The sequence below is a fragment of the Phallusia mammillata genome, chromosome 3 (genome assembly GCF_965637545.1).
Source record: "Phallusia mammillata chromosome 3, kaPhaMamm4.hap1.1, whole genome shotgun sequence".
Taxonomy (NCBI): Eukaryota; Metazoa; Chordata; class Ascidiacea; order Phlebobranchia; family Ascidiidae; genus Phallusia; species Phallusia mammillata.
In genome coordinates this window covers 6,581,783-6,598,934 of record NC_137254.1, presented here as the reverse complement: position 1 = coordinate 6,598,934, position 17,152 = coordinate 6,581,783, and the positions used below count along the sequence as shown (strand labels likewise).

General features: G+C 34.7%; 2 protein-coding genes and 1 pseudogene across 2 annotated transcripts; all 3 read right to left on the bottom strand.

The window, feature by feature from the left end:
* Window positions 1-1,639: 1,639 nt before the first annotated feature.
* LOC145219361 (uncharacterized) lies at window positions 1,640-2,673 on the bottom strand (annotated as a pseudogene).
* Window positions 2,674-2,826: 153 nt separating this feature from the next.
* On the bottom strand, window positions 2,827-7,104 carry LOC145219360 (uncharacterized). Its single transcript, XM_080086734.1, has 11 exons — window positions 7,038-7,104; window positions 6,624-6,728; window positions 5,808-5,935; window positions 4,269-4,416; window positions 4,133-4,224; window positions 3,914-4,076; window positions 3,571-3,725; window positions 3,429-3,514; window positions 3,262-3,367; window positions 3,052-3,204; window positions 2,827-2,856 (listed from the first exon to the last, which is right to left on the bottom strand). The coding sequence occupies exons 1-11, from the start codon at window positions 7,102-7,104 to the stop codon at window positions 2,827-2,829; spliced, it is 1,233 nt and encodes a 410-aa protein (XP_079942860.1).
* A 3,756-nt stretch (window positions 7,105-10,860) lies between these two features.
* LOC145219359 (uncharacterized) lies at window positions 10,861-13,063 on the bottom strand. Its single transcript, XM_080086733.1, has 10 exons — window positions 13,033-13,063; window positions 12,860-12,987; window positions 12,449-12,578; window positions 12,295-12,386; window positions 12,076-12,238; window positions 11,749-11,903; window positions 11,609-11,691; window positions 11,446-11,551; window positions 11,236-11,388; window positions 10,861-10,989 (listed from the first exon to the last, which is right to left on the bottom strand). The coding sequence occupies exons 1-10, from the start codon at window positions 13,061-13,063 to the stop codon at window positions 10,861-10,863; spliced, it is 1,170 nt and encodes a 389-aa protein (XP_079942859.1).
* Window positions 13,064-17,152: the final 4,089 nt, after the last annotated feature.

Below are 17,152 nucleotides of genomic sequence, written 5' to 3'. Positions count from 1 at the left end.
GTTGATTGGAGTTTAATATCGCCACTGGAAAGATCTCTTAGACGAATTCCCAAAGCTGCTGAAATAATTCCGTAACACTTTCATAAAACTATTTACTTCAGTTATTTAATATAAAGGTTAATTGTGACTTTTCAAGGTGTTAGATGACTTTTTTTCTTTTCCAAGGTGTTAGATACACTTATTTAATTCAATGATACTTGTAAAAACTGAAACCCACTTACAGTCATCTTAAAAAGTCACCACTAACAGTCAAACAATAAATTTAATGATAGTAAAATAATTAGTTAACTGCACTCACTGTCAAACTTAAATATACAGTACACGGGTTTGGCTTTGGAGTTCACTGACGCGAAGCAGACAACACAACTAGCGCTACGTCACGGGAGGGGCTGCGCGAGCCACAGCCCCCTGTCGCCTATTTCGCCTGGCATGCAGCTTTTCCAAGTGCGCATGCGCACAACTGAAAACGTCACGAAACTGGAGCTGCAGCTCCACCATAGATAACATAAAAATACTTTTTTCGAAAACTGGCATTTTTTTTCAAAAAAAGGGAAAAAATGCCGATCAAGGTGGAAATTATACTTGTTAACTTATATACTGCTAAAGAATAAAAAAGTATAATGAAAGTTATCTGTAATATTGGAATATTATGTAGGAATGTTATTAATATTATATTAAATAAAAATATCTAGGGGGTGCTGCAGATCCGCAGCCCCCTCGCACTAGCCGCCCCTGTTGAGGCTTAATACGATCCGTTTGAAGACGACGCATGTAAACATGGTTAATAATTGAGAACGTTATATTATTTTTTAGTTCAGTGCTTTTACCTCAAATATCTTCAACAGACACTACCAAGATATTGTAGAAGCTGCTTGTCAAAGTCGGTTTCGTTAGTGCGAGTGTAATAGGTTGTTTACAGAATTATCGCTACCTACTGACTGGCTTACATTAATATTAAAAGTTTGATACAACTAAGTTTCGCATCAATATTTTGTTTTACTATTGGAAAAGCACAAGCACTTACAATGCATTTACAATGAAAAGCACTTACAATGCATTTGTAAGTTGTAAGTGAGTAATTCAAAACGGTTTATGAAGACAAATAAGCTACTTATACACAGTTATTACATCTAAAAAAATAATTAGGTTCAAAAAAACAAAGTGATCAAGGGTAAAGTACAAAATAAATTTGTGGCAACCGCCGTGACGCGATGGTCCGTATTTAATCATGGTTTTCCTGCAACACCTTTGTCAACTTATCCGATCTGAAGTAACTCAAAGTGCATGATGATTTGGTTTGCAATTAAATAATACGACTACGATAACATGTTTCGTAGATGTTTCACCCCCAAACTACTAGATAATAATAATAGTGTCATAGCCGAAATGCATTGGTATTGATTTTTACTCGCCTGTCTGAATTTGTTAACAACCATGATGTACAAAATAACAACGATACAAACGATTTCAGTACATCTCATTCTTATTAATACCAGAATATGATCAAACCAGGTTATATTTTATATACACAAATACAACAAACATATAAAATAATTGGGTGATATATTTTGTATATGTAGCAATCTAATTAATAGTGCGAAACAAACATCCTCATATCAACTGGTATAGTCCCCGTAATTATGCGAAATTGATGTCGATTTGGATAAAAAATTAACGATAAAATATCATAAATGTTGAATCTAAATCACTTTGTGAATGAGAATATTCAACTGGAGTCGTTTCGTTCAAGATGGTAAACAGCAATCCATTCCAATCTACAGTGAGAATAAAAGATAAGTTCAAAGAAAACCCTTAAAAAAAGAAAAGTTACTTGTAAAATCATTGCAATCGTCCAAGTATCGAGAATCTGGATTTTTCATTCCTCCAACACAAACAAATTCGCTTCGCCAATCGTTCACTCTAAACAAATTGGAACTTTTAAAAAGTACATCCCTCTAAAAAAGTCTCACCTAAACATTTTTTGTTCATGTTTGTATTTTTTGTACAGATTTATAAATGCAATAAATCCTCTTTAGTGTCAATTGAACAATGTTTGAATATTTATTTGATTTGAGTCACTGGTGGTGCGATATCTACACGTAATCTACAACCGCTGTTATGTATATAGTGGTCTTACTTTACAGCAGGACACATTGCGTAGACGCTTCCAGTTTTTCCATAAGCACGAAACTGAACAAAACCGGTCGGTAGAGGTTTTGCACTTGGTGGCAGCATCGAGTTAACCACTGAATCGTTTCCGATGGAAAATTGAACTGGTACTGAAAGTACGTCTTCGTCATAAGAGCAATCTGGACCTTAAGCAAAACTGATTAAAATAATAGGAAAGCTAAGTATACATAACGGATATTCTTTTTTACCTTTTCAATAGTTAAGCATGCATAAATGATTGACGTGTAAACTGATAGTTTTTTACTTACAAAAGTTGTCTGTTTCTGAAATTATTTCCAATATTTTGTAAGTAACATTGTTGATCTCTGCTTCAGGAATCAAAACACCACCCTTCCTGAATATTAACATTAATCAACAACTTTCCAAAAATTACAACAGAACTTTGAACAACAGTTTACCTCGAAATCATTGTGTAACCAAAAAGTGTGTTGGATACAGCTGTGTGAATCAACCAATCAAAAGAATAGTATGTACTGTATCCATTGTTGGTTAAACTAATTTCGGGAACTGCGGATGATTTCCAATCCTGTGTGATAGCGGAAGGTTAATTTCAAGAAAATAGTTACTGCCAACCTAATTCCAGTGCACAGTTTTGTTTTCAGAAAAAAATGTAAATCATTTAATTGTTGCAAAAACCTACACTATGTGAGTTTTTCTACCTTTATTCTACACGCAAATATTTGATTTCAACAAACAAACAAAATAAGTTTGCCAATAATTTCGGACTGACTTTTGTTAAATAATATTAGAAAAAAATTGATGATAAATTGCATAAACAAACATGAGGAATCTACACGAAAGATACTTAGAGCTATGGCCAATATCTACAATATTTTGTTTTACATTTTCAGTACAATTTACCTTAACATTAACGACATAAAACAAAATATCACACAAGCTTGCATTTGTCGTGCCATATTTACATCCCGCTTCATAATGTAAAAAGAAACTGTTTAGAGTGTGATTGCCTTTGTACAAAACTTTTGAATCCGCTACCGGTCGACGGCCGTCCACCTGAAAAAATATCAAAGATCCATTTAAAATAATGGTAATCACGCATTATACGCTTACATCAAATCTTAAGGAAATGCGGCACTGATCAAAATTTCCCACAGCAAACAAAGCAAAGAATGGTTGCGTTTTCCTGCTGGACCACACAATGTTGCCAAGAGCGCATCTTAATCAATGAAAACGTAAATCTCACTTCGAAAAACTGACTTTTGACAAATTTGACTTACTTGTAATCCAATCCGTAAGTTAACGAGCCAGCCTGACAATTGGATCCATATTTGGAATAGCAATATTGATGTGTGTAGAATGAGATCTAAATAATCATTTATCCTTGAATTCCAACGACAATGTGAAACTTTAATCACTTACCACCATTCCGTAATTTTCTCCAAACAAATTATTATCATGCAACCGATTAGAGCTTGAACCGTAGTCGTAAAAATAGAAATCAGAAATTAAATTTGTGATTTCTGTTGATTTTGCAGCAAGTCGATCCAGGATTGAATTCACATCAGGGTAAACAGCTGAATTTTACAATCAATAAAAAAACGATAATAAACGATATATTTTGGTTTCAAACTAAACTTTAGCTATTTTATAACAGGTCGGTTCTTTCGGTAGCAGTAGTGGTATTTAATGCATGCTCTCATACAGGAATTTGTAGCATCAGCAATGTTTTTTTTTCAGAACCGTCAAACAAAAAAAGCCATACCATTCGCTGGCTTCAGTGGGTAATGGTAATTGTAAATTTTTTGCAAATTTCCTCCATAATTTTCCATAAATCCGTTTGCTGTTTGATATTGCAGAAAACTCTGCTCTCTGCTAAAATTCAGTGGTGTTTGGTTTGGAACATGACGTAACATAATGTCTTTGCCCTAGAAATATTTCCTTGTTGTATTTTAAGCATATTTTTACGTCACACATTATTTGCCTGATATTCATAATAAGCTTGACTTTTAAAGTCTGAACTTGTGCAAGTTTCAAGTGATCCAAACGTATTTGTGTTCATCCAGTTTTGGTAGCCTTAAATTGCAAATAGAAAAGTAAGCATACATTTTCGGTGTAACTAAAGTAATATAGTTTACCCGAAGAAGTTTGGTTAGTGTTTGTCGTCAGAAACCACAAATCGTCATAAGTTTCTGTTAAATTGAAATTGTCGTTAATAGTTGCTGCTAGAATCCATCCACCGCCAGCAGCTTCCATGTCACAGTGAGCCTAAGAACAAGTACTTTCCAGATCATTTTTGTAAATGGGAATGCAAATGGAAATGGTTGTGGATAGGGATGTTCAAAGTGGAATAATTGGGTATTCTAGAATAATTGATGCGAATCTAAAATATCGAATCCAATTCTTATATTACTTTTGACTGAGCAATCATTAATCTTGACAACAACTAAGGTAGACCAGCTTAATACATTGCAAAACATATTTTACATTTATAATGTAAAAAAGAACCAACCAAAACAAAGAAAAACACTGGGAAAAAACTTTGCACAATTGCATTGAAACTAAATGACCCAAAATCCACTAAGCCAGAAAAATTAGCATAAGGTTAAAAAATAACCTACACAATTTTATTTAGTGTTATTGTTGCCTTTAGCAGAAGTAATTATGTTGTAAGCATGCTGTGGTAATTTGATTTGTTGATGGTAGAGGACAGACATAGACTCCCTAGTGGACTAATATATAACGTTTGTTAACCTAAAACAACTGCACAAACAGGCACTCTAGCAAAGTTAAAACATTGGGTGATGTAAAGCTGAGACATTGAGCGATTTTAAATTCCAATTAAGTTACCAGCGATTTTGCAACACAAAATGTTAACTTTGCAGCGTGTACAGAATTTTTATGTTTGTATGGGGTTAAAAAATGACGCAAACGTCGTATGTTATGGGATTCCATCACTGTTTTTGCAATATTAACAGACAATATGCTTCCGTTCGCTGCCTAACGCCATCACCTTCAAATTTTTGTTGTGTCGAAAAAAAGTCGGAAACAATTAGATGCTTGTAAACGTTGCAAAAAGTCGCCAGTACTTCATTTAATGACAGAAGCATAACCACATCAGATGCGTAACAAGTGCGCTAACCGTTAATTATGCCTTCAACGAACAACTGTCGTTATGGCGTTGTTATAGCAACTCGCGACTTGGCGTTATAACGTCGTGAGTTGACGGCGACGATGCACTTGCCGTCTTTGAAACGGGAACATTGACCGGGCGTCGACGAAAAAGCGTAACACATGTGTTTACATTTAAATTACATTTTTGCCAACGTCGAGAGCACACATTTATATCGGTTCCAATTACCAATATAAAAAAAATTGATTCGAATCTAACTGGATTCGAATCCAAAGGTTCCGTTATTCTACTTTGAACATCCCTAGTTGCAGACACTTAGTCTGCCTTCAAACACCAATCACCGTTTTTTACAGAACACTTTTTACCCTTGAACCGCTAATAAACGACGAAAGTTAACGTAATGCAAATAAAAAAATTACTGACTGCTTGTTGCATATCACTGGTGTAAGACCAAGAAGATATAAGAAATTTTACGAGTTAGCATATCTGAAAAACATTTTTTTTAATGTATCAAAAATGTATCTACTTCAAACGATGTGAGTGACGGTTTTATGACGTAGATTCCATCTTTGAATCCTGCATCTCTCAGTTCAACACATGAACGGGCAGGGTTGGAAAAAGTACCAAGCGGTGGTTTTGCTGTCGTCTGCAGTGCTATAAAATAATATGATGAATAGATCCACCTATATTTCGACTAACCTTTTTTTAGTTTTTAACACACTCTCACATCCACATTGTGGTATAAGTTTTATTACGGTATGAATATATTTTATTAGATTAGTCGATCGGTGTTCTCAACTTGGTATTTCATACGCACTAATTTGCTTACCAATTTAAAATGGGTTTTAGACATATGTTGCCTGAACAAGTCATGAAGTTTAGTGATACCAAAAAATATTTATTGGAAATCACTTATATAATGATTTACTTACTTTGAAAAATATTTTCGTTTAGTTTCTGAAACAACAAAACATGTAGTAATAATAAAATATAGACTTAATCACATATCTTGCCGAATTTATTTTAAAACTTTTCCCTCACCTGGTTTATTGTAAAATTAAGTATCCCGAAAACCAATTCCAAGGCAGCCAGGATAACAACCGCACACACCAAGAAAATGATCACATACGACAACTTTTGCTTTGACGAACGTTTTGGAGAATGGCCACTTGATTGTGTTGTGACATTTTCTGTGTACATTTGTACAACATTGCAAATTACAAATCGTTAATTCAAACTCGAAAGTAAGCAAAAATCTTTAATAGCAGAAAACTGAACAAAAAAGTGATATTTTTTGAACTATCTGCTTGTGTAGAACAAATAACCACGTAAAACAACTTACCATAGTTGCTCACTGTCCTACTAATTGTTTTCTTTCTGTTATTACTATCTGTTTGAAAATTTGCTGCAGGTCCTTCGAACACGTTATGGAATGTCTCATGACTTCCTGCTTGATAAAACCAAATATAAAAGTATGTACAGGATGTGATATGGAACTGTTTGATTGAAAGCTAAATCTAGTTTGTAAACAATGCCTATGATGATCTCAACATTATTAACATAATGATCTCAACATTACTTGGCGGTATTTTTTTAAATGCATTGCTAATTTCCAATTATAACAACCTCAAACTAATGTTAAGTTACCGCGCACATTTATACAAATTAGGCACAAAATGCGCTAATTACACCCCAATGCAGAAAGTTTCTAATATTGTTGCAGATAAATGTTTGCTAATTACATATTTCAACCCACCTGCATTCTTTGTGTTATGAGATGCTTGGTGTCCTTTAACTTCAATGGTTTCATAAGCTTCAGCCATGTTAAAATTATGTTCACCTCATTAAATCGGATGCACGTCGAAATTGTTAATTACTAAATGCAACAAAAATTTAGTGTCTACCTATTTAAAACTTCATACGCGTCTGTCATCACACATCGTCAGACAGTGGGCGCGTTATATAAAGGATCAAACGTATACCGATAGGAAGCAACGAAACAACCCCCGCAAATTAGTCAAGACAATATTTCGAACAACATGTGTTTTAGGAGTTGCTGGTTGATTGCCTTGTCGTTTGGTAGAAGAACTAAATATGCCGGACCAACTTGTGTATTAACTGCTAAGTTATATCACCTACTCTCCAAAACGGTACAAATAACCAAACTCACTGTAGTGTGTCAAAACGTTTCTGATCGAAAATCTTTATTCTGAGATTTTTGAAATACAACAAAAGTAAAACATATAGTAGTCTCAACGCTGTTCAGTTCGTAATTCCCTCATGTCAAACGGCATTGCTAATAGTAAATATGTCATGGCTCAACTGCAATCTAGAAACCTTTGTATGGTAAATTTAAGATCGTTCATAGACATTGTTTCACTGGTATATTGTTAGGTTGTCACCTTAAATTGTTGTATGTCTAGTCATGGGAGTCGCCAACTTATGTTGTGTGTCAAAATAATTCACACTGCAACACTGCATCGTTAGTGTCATGCAATATTCCTGATCAATACAATCATTAATTGCACAAATAACGTCACATCGCGTGTAATCTGAAGATAGTAGGTGACGTCATATAACTGACAACCACGCAAGTATGCACTGAGACAAACGAGCAGCCTCCTACCGATTAGTCAATTCATAACTAGCATGTATTGCTGGTATTTCAAGAATGTTTCAATGTATTTTTTTTTAGTATGAAGCAGTCACGTGGTTTCAAACCATTATTATGGTACAAAGTTGTGGCTAAACAAAGTGCAATATAATTTTAACTTCGTAAACATGACTTGTCGTTCAAATTTTGTTTGCAACATATGGCATTGAGCGGTGTAAATTTATCGTGTTCGCTAATGCGGATCGAAGCGTGCTATTTGCCTTTTTGAATCACCATTCCCTCTTTATAAACGCCATTTTCGCGTCGCTTTACCTCTTAACACGTTTCCAACATATCTCGGAAATGGCGCCACTGCTCAATAAAGCTTCGACCGCTTCAGGTTCCTGTATTCTCATGATTCAGTAACTAAGTGCCAATTTTGTACCAACTAGCTCGACGTTCATTTCATTAATGAGTTATATGTATGTGCTTTCGATTTGGAATTCGTCCACCGTTTGTGCTTAATACCTAAGACTTAATTCAGTTTCTATGTCTGTTATTGTACATTAAACATCTAATAAACTTTCACACTTTTACGTTATCATTTGTGAGGTTTGTTGTAAATTGGATGTCAAAAAATCCCTGATAGAAAAGTGCATTATCAAGACAAAGTTGTTGTGTCGAAGGCTATTTGTCCGTATGTCCCAGCTATTGAAGACATTAAGAATGAACAGCTAGCAAAAACAAACATCACACAAGCTGGCAAACAAAGTCCCATATCTGTAATGTGCATCGTAGTGCAAAAAAATGTTGGTAGGGTGATTTCCTTTGTATTCAACTTTTGAGTCAGCGTCTGTTCGGCGACTGTATAACTGGTATTATTAATAATTATGTTTTAATGCACGTTGAAAAATAAAAATCCCACACAAAGCAGCGTCCAGTCACAGCACGAGACAAAACATACCGTTAAAGCTCGCAAACACCAGATCACAATGTCGCATCTAAATCCTAATTAACTGCGACAGGAAATATTACAAAGTCCAAACATGATTTCTCAATACAGTTGAATTTGGTGCAACACATTTTAACTTCCTCGTAAGCTTTGAGCTAGCGAGTCAAAAACGGGCTATTTTGGTATACAACTAATGAAAAGTTTGCACAAATTCACTTTAAATGTGTTCAACAGACAATATCAAAATATTGTAGAAGCAGCTTGCTAAAGTGGACTTCTGTTAGTGGGAATGTGATAGGTTGCTTTCAGAATTATCGCTACCAACTGACTGGCTTAGGTTGATAGTAAAAGCTTGGTACAACTAAGTTTCGCGTAAATATTTGCGTTCGCTATTGGAAAAGCCCAAGAAGCATTGCTAAATAAACTGGACGAGACCTTTTGGAAAAATTTTGTTTATTATTCTTCGCAAGGAAGACATCTCATTTGCGGTTGAAACGCCAGAAACTGCAGGTTACTTGATTGGTTGAAACAAGTTCGACCTTCTGTTTCAAATCGATAAAATTCTGTTTCTGTTTCAAATCGATAAAATATTAACATTCAGAACTTAAAAAAATTAAGTCCAAGAAAACATAAGATCAAGGGTAGGGTACTAAATAAATTTGTGTCAACAGCCGTAATGCGATGGTCAGTATTGAACAATGGTTTTTCTGCGATCTTCAGCCACACAAAGAGCCAAAGTACATGATGATTTGCTTTGCAAAAAGGAATAAGACATCGCGTTTTCGTTGATGTTTGACGCCGAAACCACTTGATAATGATAATAGTGTCTTATTTTATTTTTACTGGCCTGTCTGAATTTGTTTAACAACGATGATGTGAAAATTAACAGCGATGTAAACAACGGCGGCACAGCCCATTGTTAATAATACCTAACAAAACATAACCAAATCGGGGAAAAATTTTAAATACACGAGTACAGGAAACATATACAGTAATTGGATAATATATTTTGTATCTGTAACAATCTAATTAATAGTGCGAAGTAATTCATCGATAAAATATCATAATCGTTGAATCTATATCCGTTTGTGAATGAGCATAATCAACTGGGATCGTTTCGTTTACAATGGTGAAAAGCACTCCATTCCAATCTACAGTGAGAACAAAAGATATGTTCAAAACAAAAACCCTCAAAGAAACAAATAACGTACTTGTAAAATCATTGCAGTCATCCAAGTATTGAGAATCTGGATTTTTCATTCCACCAATACAAACAAACTCGCTTCGCCAATCGTTCACCCTAAATAAGTTGGAGCTTTTAAAAAGTACATCCCACACAACAAGTCTTACCTAAACCTTTTTTGTACCACCCCGGACAAATTTATGAATTCAATAATTCCACTTTATTGTCAGATGTTAGATTATTTATTTAATTTTAGTCAAAAAGGTAGCGCGATATCTACACGTACGCTACAACCACTGTTATGTAAATAGCAGTCTTACCCAACAGCAGGACACATTGCATAGACGCTTCCGGTCCTTCCATAAGCACGAAACTGGACAAAACCGGTCGGCAGAGGTTTTACACTTGGTGGCAGCATCGAGTTAACCACTGAATCGTTTCCGATTGAATATTGAACTGGTACTGAAAGTACGTCATCATCATACGAGCAATCCGGACCTGAAAATATAAACTTCTTAAAATTTTATAAAAACGTTTAGTAATATTTAGTCACACACTAGTAAATTAAAATTATGGAAAATTGAACTGGAACTGAATAAACATCATCATCAGTATACACAAAAAACATTGTTTTCCACGTTTTCGATTGTTAAGCATGCATAAGTGATTGGCTTGCACACTGCTAACTTTTACTTACAAAAGTTGTCTGTTTTTGAAATTATTTCCAATATTTTGTAAGTAACATTGTTGATCTCGGCTTCGGGAATTAAAACACCACCTTTTCTAAATGATACAATTAATCAACAACTTTCCAAAAGTTTTGTTTAAACAACAGAACTTTGAAAAACAGTTTACCTCGAAATCAATGTGTAACCAAAAAGTGTGTTGGATGCTGTGTAAATTTCCCAATCAAAATAATAGTATGTACTGTATTGATAGTTGCTTAACCTAATTTCGGGAATTCCGGATGATTTCCAATCCTGTGTGATTGATATTTTCAACAAAATAGTTACTATCAATCTTGTTCCAACGCACAGTTTTGTTTTCCGAAATAAATAAATATAAATTATTCATTTTATTCAGGTTTTTCTACTTTTATTCTACAGGCAAACTTTTTGCCAAATATTTCGGACTGACGTTTGTTAAATAATGTGGAAAAGTTCAAAACAACATCTGTGAAGTAATTATATATCTATACGTAGTAATAGCAGACCAACACCATTTACCTTAACATTGATGGCATAAAACAAAACATCACACAAGCTTGCATTTGTCGTGCCATATTTACATCCCGCTTCATAATGTAAAAAGAAACTGTTGAGAGTGTGATTGCCTTTGTACAGAACGTTTGAATCCGATACCGGTCGACGGCCGTCCACCTGAAAAATCAAGGACCCATTTAAATGTAACAAGATCATCACGCATTTTGCGCTTACATCAATTCTTATGGAACCGGGGCACTGATCAAAGTTTCCCACAGCAAACAAAGCAACGAATGGATATATTTTTCTGCTGGATAGCATAATGTTGCCAAGGTCGCATCTTAATAAAAATGTAAATCTTACATCAAAAAGCAAACTTTTTGCAAATTCAACTTACTTGTGATCCAGTCCGTAGGTTAACGGGCGAGTCCGACAAGATCCATACTTGAAATAGCAATATTGAAATGTGTAGAATGAGATCTAAATATTCAATTATCGTTTAAATTCGAACGACAATGTGAAACTTAGATCACGTACCTCCATTCCGTAATTTTGTCCAAACAAATTACTATCATGCAGCCGATTAGAGCTTGAACCGTAGTCGTAAAAATAGAAATCAGAAATTAAATTTGTGATTTCTGTTGATTTTGCAGCAAGTCGGTCCAGGATTGAATTCACATCAGGGTAAAAAGCTGAAATTACAAACAATGAAAAAACGATATATTTTGGTTTCAAACTAAACTTTAGCTAATTTATAACAGGTCGGTTCTTTCAGTAGCAGTGGTGGATTTAATGCATGCTCTACTATAGCAACTTGTAGCATCAGCAATGTTTTTTATTAGAAGTCAAACAAAAAAGCCATACCATTCGCTGGCTTCAGTGGGTAATGGTGATTGTAAATTTTTTGCAAATTTCCTCCATAATTTTCCATAAATCCGTTTGCAGTTTGATATTGCAGAAAACTCTGCTCTCTGCTAAAATTCAGTGGTGTTTGATTTGGAACATGACGTAACATAATGTCTTTGCCCTAGAAATATTTCCTTGTTGTATTTTAAGCATATCTTTACGTCACACATTATTTGCCTGATATTCATAATAAGCTTGACTTTTAAAGTCTGAACTTGTGCAAGTTTCAAGTGATCCAAACGTATTTGTGTTCATCCAGTTTTGGTAGCCTTAAATTGTAAACAAAAAAGTAAGTATGCATTTTCGGTGTAATTTAGGTAATATAGTTTACCCAAAGAAGTTTGGTTGGTGTTTGTCGTAAGAAACCACAAATCATCATAAGTTTCTCTTATATTGAGATTGTCGTTAATAGTTGCCGCGAGAATCCATCCACCGCCAGCAGCTTCCATGTCACAGTGAGCCTAAGAACAAGTACTTTCCAGATCATTTTTGTAAATGGGAATTAAAGTGGAAGTGGTTGTCGACACTTAATCTGCTTTCAAACAGCAATCACCGTATTTTACAGAGCACTTTTTACTTTTGAACGCTAAAAAAACGACGAAAATTAACTTAATGCAGAGTGAAAAAAAATACTGAACTGTTTGTTGTGTACCACTGGTGTAAAACCAAGAAGATATAAAATATTTTAAGTGTTAGTAAATCTGCAAAACATTTTTTTTAAATGTATAATAAAATTATCTACCTTAAACGATTTGAGTGACGGTTGTATGACGTAGATTCCATCTTTAAACCCAGCGTCTCTCAGTTCAACACAAGAACGGGCAGGATTGGGGAAAGTACCGAGTGGTGGTTTTGCTGTCGTCTGCTGTGCTATAAAATAATATGATGAATAGATCCACCTATATTCCGACTAACCTTTTTTAGTTACACACTCTCGTATCCACATTGTGTTATACACTGTAAACCAATTTGGGTAAATCGAGCGAGAGAACTTTGGGTACAGCAGCAATATACCCAAATATTTTGGGTAAACTGTTTTGTTGCCCAATGATTTATACCCAAATTTAAGTTACCCAAACGTATTTACCCTACTTTATTGGGTAAAAAAATCTTTACCCAAAATCGTTTGGGTAAAATGGCATGGATACTCTACCCAAAAAAATTGGGTTGTTTGGGGAAAATGTTGGTGTTGGTACTGTAGCCACAATATTGAGGTTTTTTAACTCAACTAACTCTTTTCATTTAAAGTTTGTGTTTTTCTCAAATTGCACTGTTTTTCCAAGACCTTAGGTGTTTAAAACTTTCAAACACTTTCAACTTGGTTTAATCTAAACTATGGCCGCTTAATGGAAAATGATACCAATCGAAAACTTTTCGAAAGATCGAAAATAAAATAATAAAAACAAACAAACAAATCCCACGCTAAATCGCCCGCCCACTGGGCTATAAATTGCGTCATGCTTGGCTGACCGCCTGCGCTCAACTGCCAAACAAAAAGTGCGGGAATCTTAACTCCCTTAGTCCCTTGGGCTTTGCTGTTTTGCCCGTTCCTGCGTGAAAGTGCCTAAACTAGCCGTATAGAGACGAGAGATTGGTGCTGTAGTGCTGTTGAAAGTAGAAAGTAGTGCGAAGGTTGATGGCGGAATTCAAGGTTTGACCGATTTTGTCGAAACTGTTCTTGGTGACTTGGACATCCCACAGAAAGAGATTGATACTTGGAAGTAAGTTTCATATTAATTATTAATGACGTTCATGGTTGAAAAGAGATCTTTTAATAGCCATATGTTTTGTTAAATCTTGCGTATGGGATAGCATATTTTGGTTTGTATATGTCTAGATTTGGTAATTTACTATGTTGATATTGTTTGTTTGCTGGTAATATTTAAATGTTCAGGCAAACACGACAAGGTTCGAGAGAAGCATTGGGTGATCTCTTGGTTGCACATGGAGATATTTCTTTCGCTTAAAAAATACCCTTGTTTTCTGAGCAAAACCCTGTGCTGAGAGTGAATGGTATCATCAAAGGCATCACAGCCTTATTGTCATTGTACTGTGTACTTTACTATGAATACTGTCTGCATGTTGATAAAGTTTTACAGTTTTTGCAAGTATCATTTTGATATTCCAGACTTGTCAATGTTTGAATAATTGTGTTATTATTGGTGTAATTAGTTTTTTCGTTATGTTTTTTCTTCTGTAGCATGTTTAGGAAAAAAGTGTGTTTCTTCTAGCAATAAAACATAAAATCTGTATGATTTTTGTGTAAAAAAACGTTCAATCAATTTTGAGCATAATGTGTAAAAACCCAAAATATAACCACAGATAATTAGGTAAAGTCGAATTATACCCAAAAGTTGTTGGGTAATTCAATAGGGTTAAACTGTATTTTACCCAATCAATTTTGGGTTAAAACTACCCCAAAAAAATTTGGGTTTCCCCACCAAGATACCCAACGTTTTTGGGTTATTTTTACCCAAATTGGTTTACAGTGTAGGTTTTATTACGGTCTGAATTTATTTTGTTATATTAGTAGATCTATGTTCTCAACTTGGTATTTGATTCGTACTTTTTTGGTTGCCAATTTAAAAATAGGTTTTACACATACGTTGCCTGAACAAGTCAAAGACGTTTGTTGAAGTTTATAGATGTTTATTGAAAAAAAAAACACTTTAATAATGATTTACTTACTTTGAGAAATACTTTCATTTAGTTTCTGAAACAACAAAACATGTAGTAATAATAAAATATAGAATTGATCAAAAATCTTGCCTAATTTATAATAAAACTTGGAACAGACCTGGTTTATTGTAAAATTAAGTATCCCGAAAACTAGTTCCAAAGCAGCGAGGGTAACAACCGCACCCACCAAGAATCTGATCACATACGATAACTTTTGCTTTGACGAACTTTTTGGAGAATGGCTACTTGATTGTGTTGTGACATTTTCTGTGGGATTTGCACAACATTGCAAATTACAGATCGTTAATTCAAACTCGATGTGTATAACCTTAGTTTACAAAAGTAAGCAAAAATCTTCAATAGTAGAAAACTGAACAAAAATGTGATATTTTTTGAAATATCTGCTTTTGTAGAATTAATAACCACGTAAAACAACTTACCATAGTTGCTCACTGTCCTACTAATTGTTTTGTTTCGGTTAGTACTTTCTGTGTGAAAATTTGGTGCAGATCCTTCGTACACGTTATGGAATGTCTCATGATTTCTTGCTTGATAAAACCAAAGATAAAAATATGTACAGGATATGATATGAAACTGTTTGATTGAAAGCTAAATCTAGTTTGTAAACAATGCCTGTGATGATCATTATTAACATGATGATCTCAACATTACATAGCAAGTCGGTAATTTTTTAAAATGCATTGCTAATTTCCAATTATAACAACCTCAAGCTAATGTTAAGTTACCGCGCACATTTATGCATTTATGCACATTAGACACAAAATAAGCTAATTAAACCTTAACGCAGAAAGTTTCTAATATTGTTGCGGCAAAATGTTTGCTATTACATATTTCAACCCACCTGCATTCTTTTTGCTATAAGCTGCTTGTTGTCCTTTAACTTCAATGGTTTCATATGCTTCAGCCATGTTGAACTTATGTTCACCTTATTAAATCCAATCCACGTCGGAATTGTTAATTACTGAATGCAACTAAAATGTAGTGTCTACCTATTTAAAACTTCATACGCGTCTGTCCTCAAACATCGTCATACAGTGGGCGCGTTATATAAAGGATAATACGTCTACCGACAGGAAGCAACGAAACAACCCGCGCAAATTAGTCAAGACAACATTTCGAACAAGTGTGTCAGAAGTTGCTGATTGATGCTTTGTCAATTGGTCAGAGAACTAAATATGCCGGACAAACTTGTGTATTAACCGCTAAGTTATATCACCTGCGCTCCAAAACGGTACAAATAACTAAACTCATTGTAGTGTGTCAAAACGTTTCTGATCGAAAATCTTTATTCTGAGATTTTTGAAATACAACAAAAGTAAAACAGATAGCAGTCTCAACGCTGTTCGGTTCGTAATTCCCTCATGTCGAATAGCATTGCTAATGGTAAAAATGTTTATCAACTGCAATCTATAAACCTTTGTTTGGTAAATTGAAACTGGACCTTGTTTCAATGGTATATTGTTAGGTTGTCACCTTTAATTGTTGTATGTCTTGCCATGGGAGTCGCCAACTTATGTTGTGTTTCAAAATATTTCATAAACACTGCATCATTAGTGTCATGCAATATTCCTGATCAATACAATGATTAATTGCACAAATAACGTCACATCGCGTGAGATCTGAAGATAGTAGGTGACGTCATATAACTGACACCACGCAACTATGCACTGAGACAAACGAGCAACCTCCTACCGATTAGTCAATTCATAACTAGCATGTATTGCTGGTATTTCAAGAATGTTACAAGTTATTTTTTCTGGTATGTAGCGGTCACGTGCTTTTAAACCACCATACAAAGGTGTGGCTAAACAAAGTGCAATAAAATTTTAATTCGTGATCACGATTTGTCGTTTAAATGTTCTTTGCAACATATGGCATTGAGCGGTGTTAGTTGACTGGTTTGTAGCGACCTCACTACCGTGTTCGCTTATGCGCATCGAAGCGTGCTGTTTGCCTTTCTCTTTTGATCCGCATTGCCTCTTTATAAACGCCGTTTTTGCGCTGCTCTACGTCTAACCACGTTTATAACATGACTCGGACATGACGCCGCTGCTCAATACAGCGTCCTGTATTCCCATAATTCAGTAACTAAGGGCCATTTTTGTACCAACTAACTAGACGTTTATATTAGTAATGTATTTTATGTATATGCTTTTCATTTGGAATTCGTCGACCGTTTGTGCTTTATACATAGAACTTAATTCAGTTTCTGTGTCTGTTATTGTACATTAAACATTTAATAAACTTTCACACTGTTACATTAGCATTTGTGATTTTTATTGTAAATTGCATAGAAAAGACAAGGCTGTTGTGTCGAAGGCTATTTGTCTGTTTG

What these genes read in the sequence shown, in the direction of transcription:
- LOC145219360 (XM_080086734.1), bottom strand. Translation starts at nt 7,104, where the DNA reads ATGGCTGAAGCTTATGAAACCATTGAAGTTAAAGGACACCAAGCATCT. An exon ending in TAGGACAGTGAGCAACTATG is followed by an intron (nt 5,936 to 6,623) that starts GTAAGTTGTTTT and finishes ATTATTTTATAG; the next exon opens with CACTGCAGACGACAGCAAAA. An exon ending in GAGAAAATTACGGAATGGTG is followed by an intron (nt 3,515 to 3,570) that starts GTAAGTGATTAA and finishes ATGATTATTTAG; the next exon opens with ATCTCATTCTACACACATCA.
- LOC145219359 (XM_080086733.1), bottom strand. Translation starts at nt 13,063, where the DNA reads ATGTGGATACGAGAGTGTGTAACTAAAAAAG. An exon ending in ACCTACGGACTGGATCACAA is followed by an intron (nt 11,552 to 11,608) that starts GTAAGTTGAATT and finishes ATTTTTATTAAG; the next exon opens with ATGCGACCTTGGCAACATTA. An exon ending in TTTATGCCATCAATGTTAAG is followed by an intron (nt 10,990 to 11,235) that starts GTAAATGGTGTT and finishes TCAATCACACAG; the next exon opens with GATTGGAAATCATCCGGAAT.